At 35.6% G+C, this 9,153-nt stretch overlaps 1 protein-coding gene across 1 annotated transcript; it reads right to left on the bottom strand.

The window, feature by feature from the left end:
- Positions 1–2,281: 2,281 nt before the first annotated feature.
- Positions 2,282–7,901, bottom strand: LOC103701622. Its single transcript, XM_008783758.4, has 2 exons — positions 7,762–7,901; positions 2,282–2,719 (listed from the first exon to the last, which is right to left on the bottom strand). Exons 1-2 carry the CDS (start codon positions 7,835–7,837, stop codon positions 2,481–2,483), a joined length of 315 nt encoding a protein of 104 aa, XP_008781980.1. The 5' UTR covers positions 7,838–7,901; the 3' UTR covers positions 2,282–2,480.
- Between the last annotated feature and the right edge of the window lie 1,252 nt (positions 7,902–9,153).

Here is a 9,153-nt window from a genome sequence, read left to right as displayed (position 1 = left end):
AATGCTTGGGATCCCTTTCTTCTCCTTTCTGAAAGCACTTCCATTATTCTAAAAGGCTGGAACGTCTCCCCTTTGGAAAGCAAAACCTGAAGTCGCAGCAGTTTGTATGGAAAGCAAAACTTTAGATGGAGCAGTTTGTATAGGAAAAAACTTGAGCATCCTAGTCATGAAGAATGTCATCGACAGTGGTTTCAAGGACTGAGCGAAGGTTAGTGTAATTCATAACAAGCATGGTACAACTCTGAGGGAGATGGTGCAATGACCAACAACAAAAGAGCTAGTTATGGTTCCAGTCTAGACTACAATTTAAAGGAGCTGATATGAAACAAAAGTACTTACAGTAAGAGAAACAAATGTAAAGCAAAAATTAAACCAACCAACAAGGATACTAGGTTCACTCAAATAGCAAACTATACGAAGCAACTCGCATACTATGATAGCGCCGAGCAAGAAACTTGAGAGAAATCGAAATGCTTAGAGCAAAAGAAACATAGGATATTTATGCAATTAAAATCTCTGAAGAATCACAAACTACCAAGTGTGAATTAAAAAAACCAAGATTCTGCCTCAAATATACCTCCTCGAACCATATAAATATTTTTTCTCTATGAAAACGGTGTAAGGAAAAATGACCTCCTTGACAATCATCAGTATGCCAATATTGTTTTTTTATTATTATTTTATTTATCTCAATGACCTGAAATTCCTTTAGAACTGACAGCAATTTGAAATGTTGTAAAATTCAGCATAGCAGAGATCATCATGAGCCAAAACAGAAGGCCTCACAGTGTGATATAAACTAGTTATTCAATCTTCCAAGGCAGCATCAGGTGGCTGAAAGTTGCTTTTGAGCTTCCTAATCAAAAATATTGAAGGAGAACACAGCTCTTGCACACAGGGCTAGTTCACAAGGCTGCAGCTGCTCTGCGGAACAAGCACCTTAGTAAGCATATAGAGCAAGATTCGTTGTTTCGGTACTAAATTCAGTGCTATATTAGTACAATGTCGGTACGGTATGGTACAAAATTTTTTTGGCATATCAAGTGTTGGTATGCCAGCCATACTACATACCGTACCCAGTACAGTACGGTACACCCCATACTATCTAGTTCACACCAATACGGTATACCATGATGTAGAGTTTCCTTCATCATCTATGTATGCTCTCCATAGCCCACGAGGTCAAAAACCCTAAAAGCAAAGCAACTTCATGAAAAGATAGATGCAAAGTATTGAGGACAAAAGACCTAAGTACCCCAAGGGACAATCAATAGAAATGGCATTTTACGGCTGCTTAGAGATTATAGTCTGAAGAAACAACTTATCAATTTTATGTAAAAATATAAATCAGATAACCAGATAAATCAGGCCTAGGAAAAAAAAAATCATGCTAAATAGTTAGCTTCTTGTATTAAAATTTTCATAACATAATTTATCGAAGTGCCAAAGGATTTCAATCAAGTGCGCATCTTATGATAGTACAATTCTGTAACTTATTTATAATCATTATATCTTGCAATAAATAGCGGGAACCTCGTGATCCCCACCATCCTACACTGAGTCTAGAATATAATTTCTCTCATCCCACAGCCCATTCCCTGCTACACTGCATGCGTCACTCGCCCAAGGGAAGCCAAGCCCATGAACTCTTAGTTAAAAGAACTATTTATACTTTCCGTCCGGCATGTAGGATTCTAGTAGTATGTCCATAATACTACAACTTAGATAATAATTAGGATGTTCACTACTTTATTGTCCAATGTATCTCTATGACCTGAAGGAATGCTCCATATATGGAAAGTAATTCCCTTTGGATTTTGGAACTTGCCATTAAACTATTTATTTGCATCTTGTTATTTACTTGCGCTGGCATCTCAGATCCACTCATCCTCATAATGAGGAAGAAACATTCCTCTAAGCTGTTCTTTTGGATTCTGAACTTGTCATTCAACTTTTTATTCTTATCTTTTCATTTACTATGTTGGCATCCCAGATCTACTAATCCTTGTAATGAGTAAGAAACATTCCTCCAAGTTGTTCTTTGTATTTTGGTCAATCTTTATGGCTTCTTAACTGTAAGTGTCCTTTCTACCAGCACAGAATTTCATTAAGTAATTTGATAGCATGAGAACTCTCTAGCTACCTACCAAAGGGTTCACAGGAAATAAACCAACCTATAGAAAAGATAGCCTTGTTTTGAAAAATCATTAAATGAAGATTGTAGTAAAGAAATCTTTATTGATGAAGCACAAGGGAGGTCAAATTTCTGTTCGTATAATACTTTTTTTTCTGAAAGATTTTTTCCTTATAATTCAAAGTGGAAAAGAGAGCTTTGACAAAAATGAAAAGGTTAAGGCAATAGGACTAAATGAAAGCTCATCAGAGTAATATTACAAGCTTCAGTACACAGATTGTACATATATATAATTCAATATGACCTCTGCCATATATTGCATTCATTTGATGAAGAAGTAAACTTCTTAATCATGAAGACCAAGTTCAAGCTCAAGCTCATTATCATCTTCAAAAAGCTTCAGCAGTCGGGCATGTTGTTCTTCTCTCTTCCTTTTCTGCCACTTCTTGAACAAGAAAACAGACAATACCACAAGTGTGGCCACCCCAAGCAAAATGAACAGCACCTTAAGACCAGTGTTGCTCCTGGAATTGGGATGGGTATCGGCTTTTACTCCATCAGGAGTTGATGGATTATCAGATAAACCTAATAAGAAGAAAATATTCTACTCAGGGTGCAAAGAAACAATGATGAATGCAAAGAAAACATGTTTAAAAATTACAAAGATCAAAAACAGAGAGAATAACTCATCCCACTGTCACTGAACTAGAAGTAACAGAGTTTATATATATTATTTTCTCAAAATCTCTTATATATGATATATCTATAATCTGAAGAATGTTGACATTCCTCCAATAAAGGTAAAAAGTAACTTGCAGTATGAGAAAAGTCAGAGGCTAATATAAATGTAACTGCAGGAAATTTCTTCTAGATCACGCATTTAGCCATTGTGCCAGACAAATTACATAGAGAAAGAGACAGAGAGAGAATTTTTACACTCATTGAAGTCTGGCTTGCACATATAAGTCAGAGAAAATAAACTGAATTAAACCGTGCATTTCAAGACTAAAGCCACCAAGATTCATAGTCAACACAAATTCCTGTTTGTAGGCCTCAAATCATTTCTTCTTAAGATTTATTATAAACTGAGCTGCAATTTTGTCAAATTTTTTAACAAAAACACTTTACAAATTATAAGCAGGGATTTGTGTCTAATAGAGTTAATTTGGAGGCATAAGTACAAATTTGTATTAGAGTTAGTGGTGGTGATAAATTGGTGAATATAATAACAATTTTCAAAAAGGATAACATACATAAACCACTCATAGCAAGAAAAACTCATGTTGTTCTGACACTGAGAAGACACTTCTAAGGATTTCCATGTCTGCCTCTTATCTCAGAAAGCCACAATTCCCAAATGAGATGTACAAAATATTGAATTAGAGGAAGCTCGACCTATGTCAAATTTAACAAGAAACCCCAATTTATATTGTTTGAAGCTGCCAACATACTTCACTAAAACAGTCTAATAATGTAAGAGATTCGAACCTAGTCCAATATACATCACTAGCAACGAAAAGTCTCATGTTTTCATCTAATGTATCTTATGAGCACATTAATGCTGGTAGATGCTGCATCATCACTTGCATTTATGTCGCCATGCTCATCATCAGCACAACAAGCCAAAACCAAAAGATTTTAGAATGCCTGCCCGAGTAAATAATATTCATGAGAAACTCTGGCATAAACTAACACTTAAGGCATGGTTCCCAAATGGTGCCCAGAATTATGTAGCAGCATGACAGAAAAAATTCAAGCAGCCTACTATATCATACAGCTGACCCAGCACATAAATATTCTGAGTCCACAACATTCACACCACCCATTTAATCCATATCTTTTCATAGTCAACAATAGTGCTTTGCTGTTGGAAGTCCTAATCCAAACTTAGTATAGGTTTGGATAAGTTAGGGTGAAGTTGGATAGAATTGATATGGTTTTAGGAAATGGTCTATGCCCGGCACCGTGTAGAAGTTTGTAGGTTTTGGACTTAGATTTGTAGCAGTATAAGTTATGTTATTGTGAAGATTGAAGTAGTTGAGACTTGCATGCCTCTTAGCCTTGCTCATGTGCACTATGCAATTAGAGTACAAAGTAACGGCTGTAATGGATTGAGAATTCTATTATAATATGATTAGGACTTGGGAGGACTAGTTAATAGTGGCATGGCTTACGTAGTTGTTTGCTTATAGAATGTGAAAAACTTTATATATAGAATGCTGGTTCAACGTATAGATTAAAAAGAAGTCAATAAGAAATTATTGCGTTCACGTTCATTAGCTCTCTGCCCTCCTTATTATCCCACCACGCAGTCCATGTTTTCTTGAACCCAAGAGGTTCTAGAATTGGTATCGCAGCCCAAGAGGGGCCTGTTAGAGCATTGGCAATAGCAACGACATATCGAGCAAGAGACATCACAAGAGATTGGCAATATACACTCCTTCAATTAATACACTCCTTCAATTAGAGCACTCCTTTAATAAACACTCCTTCAAGCACTGGAAGATCAAGATGTGTTTTTTTCACATCTGAAGAGCTAATGGATGTGACTGAATATGGCTACAGTAAGGCAGCCGGCGAACAAGAGTTTGAGATACTCCCTCAAGCATAGAAGATGCTATTAGAAGATCGAAAGAAGGACAAAGAAGCATTATCCTACATCTATCAGGTCATCAATGAGAATACCTTTGAGAAGATAAAAAGGGTGCATAAATCGAAAGAAGCATGGCACTTTCTAAAGAAGATGTACATTGTAGCCCAAGGACTGAAGGAAGCAAGATCAAATCATGGAGAAGGTGGTGATTGTGATCATAAACATGGAAATGGAAATAATTATGTTGATCATCACTATGAGAAGGCAATAATCTAGTATTACCAATTCTCCTGAATCTAATTTTATTTGTGTTGCTAATCCATGTGTTGAGCCTGTAAAAGACAGGAAAGAGTCGGAGGACATGATCCATATAGAATAATACAATGTAGAACGGTTCATAGATGAACATCAAGAGGCATCCATAATTGTGACTGAAGGAGCCCCTCAAAATTAAGATGCTCATATCTATTCAATTATCATTGGCAGTTTGGAGATTTTAGTGCCTCTAAATGACAGGTTCAGGAGATTTTATTATAGGAGAGTTAGTTGACGAAGAAACTGTGTGTTAATGTGAAGCTCCTAGCTGATAAGAAGATCCAAGAAAGCATAGAAGATGATAAGTGCAGCTAAGAAGATGCAGATCAGATGGTGTATGTCATCATGATCTGCCATAGGGCATGATGTCAGATCAAATAGAAATTTTTGGAGTAAATTATCCATGGTACCAATTGTGTGCAGCTGACAAGGAAGATTTGAAGGTGCATAAGCATGGATGGTCTAGATTAATAGCATGGGATGATTGATGGCATGGTGATACATCACATATACCAATCACAGCGATGGAGATGGCTTTGACAACATAGGTGACTCATGGGATTGATAAGGTGGACTGTTGGAAAGAATAAACCAAACCTAGAAGTTAGAGTCCAACTCTTGGGTCCTTAAATGTATAATATTGTTTAGTCATAACTTGTTGTTTAACTCTTGTTAGACTTTGTGTCTACTATGGAGTATGATAAGATAGGATAAGTTGGATGTGCAAGAAGTAAGTCTTTTTTTGGTGAATAGGGGAAACAAGTCCTTAACAAATGCAAGGTTTTGTCTTTAGTAGAGAGATGTGGTACGGTGGCTAGAGTCCATATGAAGCACCTTTTCTTTTGGATAGGTAAAAGAAGAGTAAGGATAGAACTGAAACCAGGTCCATTGGTGTTAATTACTATCCCTTCATGTAAATTTATATATACCTCTTGTGTCTGATTGTAATTTTAGGTAGAGAGAATTCAATAATCAAATACTATTTTGGTGTGTTATCTTGCATCTCTCTCATCTCCTCCCATCTATTCCCAACATGCCTTCGATGTTAATTTGTACCTGCAAGGTTCTACAACTATGAGAACCCAAGCAGAGCAATGACAAGAACAACCACATATCGAGCAAGCGGTGTCACGAGAGATCTGCAACAAGCACTCCTTCAACCACTAGAAAGTTGAAGATTGCACAGATCTTGCTGTTCACTTATGAAAAATGCCAAATCTTGATCTTTCAATGCACAAAGTTTCTTTCATCAAACTTCAATAGTCCTGACTAGATCCACCAATCTGTGTCCATGACCCACTCCATCTTGAACTTCTAAGTTGCAGTTGAAGGAGTGTTTGTTTCCAATCTCTAGGGACATTACATGCTCAATATGCAGTCGCCATTGTCATTGCTCTAATAGCATTGCTCCAACAGGCCTCTCCTAGGCTCTGATACCAATTGTAGAACTGCTTGAGTTTAAGAAAACATGAACGGCATGATGGGATAAGGAGGAGAGAGAGCTAAAGAATGAGTACACAAAATAATATTTTATTAGTGACTTCTCTATGATATATATATTGGACTCACACTCTAATAGAGACTTCACATTCTAGAGATTCATGGCTAGATAAGCCATACAACTACTAACCACTACTCCCGAGTCCTTATCATATTGGAATAGAATTCTCAATCCACTGTAAACTTTGTTACTTTGTTCTCTACGTGCATAGTCCACATGAGCCAAGCTAAGAGATATGCAAAGTCTCAACTACTTCAATCTTCACAATACCATAACTATACTACTAAAAAGCTTACTCCGAAACCAACAAACTCTTTCACGGTGCTAAGCATTTATCATACCCTAAAACCACATCAACTCAATCCAACATCAACCTAACTCATCCAAACCTAACATTAACTTTATCCTAAGTTTTGATCAGGACTTCCAACATTTGCCACTTCAATTCTTCTCAATAATTAGTATTAAAGAGCATCAAGAATGTCTCTTATTATCCAATTTTCTTTCTTATCAAGATTAAGCACAAAGAAGTTCGGTAAATATCATCCGCTTTCCCTGTAACATCTCTATAAGCATAAAATGAGCATATATTCATGTTAATGATAGAGTGAGTGATTCCGTCCAAGTTGTCAAAGTATTTCAAGCTACATAGGCTACTGCTTGTCAACCCATCATCCAAAATTCTCTCTCGAAGATCCGGACTGCCCTCAGTCCCTAATTCTATGTCCTTAATCCTTACAGTTCTACTGCTCCAACCCTGTAAATTCGAGCTAAAAATCCACAAATTAAATACTCTGAATAATTTTTAGATTCAAAGAAAAAGCACAAAAAAGGAAATTAAGGGTTAAAACTCAAAAACTAAAACCTAGAGATAGATGCCAAAATCATTATCGTGACTGTATACTACAGCAACATGCCACCAATCCGAAGAAAATTAAACTGCAAGGAGAGAAAAGGCAAAATTAAATTCACAAAGTTAACCCTCTCCCTAGAACAAGATCTCAAAAACCTAAACTCAGATTCCCGAGATCAATAAGGAAGGAAAAATCTAAGAAATTTCAAGAATATTATGGAGGAAGGGGGCAGTTCATATGAGATCTAATTTAAGAGAAATCGAGAGGTATTGATGGATAAAAAGGAAAAAAAAAAGAAAAAAGAAAAATTTTCCCATAAATTCTTAATAAGAAGTAAATGTTTGACGTCGTAGGAGAGCCAAACCTGGGATCAATTGGAGAAAAATCGAGGCGAGGAGGACGAGTCGTCGCGAGGATCGTCCGCCGGCGTCTCCGGTCATCGCTCTGCCTCGAGTCCTGCGTGCTTGTAATAATAAAATCACAGGGAGGTATATAACTTTTAGAGTAAATTACAAAAACCACCGCTTCATATTTATATTTATTATATTTATATTTAATAATTTATAAAATCTATCATCATATTCAATTAAATTAACAAAGTTAATGAATCCATTCATCTCATATAAAAAGTTAAGATCGCTTTTAAGTAATAAATAAATTATAAAATATCTTTTGAGATTAAAGATAAAATATATTTATATCCAGTAGTTTGAAAAACCTATGCTTATCTTCCTAAGATTTATTTTTATTCAATACTTCCACCAATAATAAAATGTTAGCCAAATCGTTAACTTAAATGAGACTAAAATGCCATAATAGAAAAATTTTAGAAAATAACAAACTAGTCTTAAGTGATATGATATCTATCCAAGGAGGAGAGCATCCATAAGGCGTCATAGGTTTGGAGCTTGATCTTGATGAATCATAGAAAAGAGCTTTATACCAAGAAAAAAACAATCCAGATCTCTCAAGCAAGTGGATGCTTATAAATTTTTCGGCTGCATGGAACTAGTAATAAGAGTTTTTGTCGCTTAAGCCAGCTACTTCATAGTTTAAACCAGGCCATGGAACTACAACTGATGCACCATCCAAAAAGAAGAGTTCTCACGCACATACTAATTTGGATCCTTTTAATGATAGACTACTAGAGTTATTATAATTTTATATATAGATATAGGAATCTTCATCTACAGCAATAATGTTAAAGAATCATATCTACGATACTGGATAAGTAGAACTCAAAATCAACAAAATGATACACATGTGTCCCTAATCTCTGTGACATGTTGGGCAAGAAAGCGAAAACAAAACCTAATCAGAAAGGACGCTCGTTGTCAAATACTAGTCGGAAATTAAGGATGCTCGTTTATAGATGTTGATTGTGAAAGAAGCTTGTTGTAGCTTTCGTTGAGAAGGGACGCTCACGGCAAGTTGACGAATCAAGAAAGAAATCCTAGCTACTTAATCTCGAAAAGAAGAAGACTCTTAAGGATTGAAGACTTTGAAGAGATCGAAAAGTCGGAAAAGTGAAGAGGAGCCATATTTTCTTATAGGGATAATTTTGACTTTTTACAATATATAAATAGTTTCACTAAGTCAATTTAACTGGGTGTAATTGGAGGTTTTACAAAATATTGAGTATCAGTGTGATAAACGTAAATTTTGGGTCCAATTAAAAGTTAACGGTTTGACTAATATTCTATTAACTTATAATTTAAAGCATAGATTTTTCATACTATTTTGTATAAATATAATT

This window comes from Phoenix dactylifera, chromosome 10, assembly GCF_009389715.1.
Source record: "Phoenix dactylifera cultivar Barhee BC4 chromosome 10, palm_55x_up_171113_PBpolish2nd_filt_p, whole genome shotgun sequence".
Classification (NCBI taxonomy): domain Eukaryota; kingdom Viridiplantae; phylum Streptophyta; class Magnoliopsida; order Arecales; family Arecaceae; genus Phoenix; species Phoenix dactylifera.
Note: the sequence above shows the minus strand (reverse complement) of the source record. Positions and strands in the feature narration are given on the sequence as shown.

Excerpts from the sequence above, each read along its gene's own strand:
- LOC103701622 (XM_008783758.4), bottom strand. The coding sequence starts at position 7,837 with ATGACCGGAGACGCCGGCGGACGATCCTCGCGACGACTCGTCCTCCTC. Across the intron at positions 2,720-7,761 it reads TTTTCTCCAATTGATCCCAG|GTTTATCTGATAATCCATCA; the intron begins GTTTGGCTCTCC and ends TCTTCTTATTAG.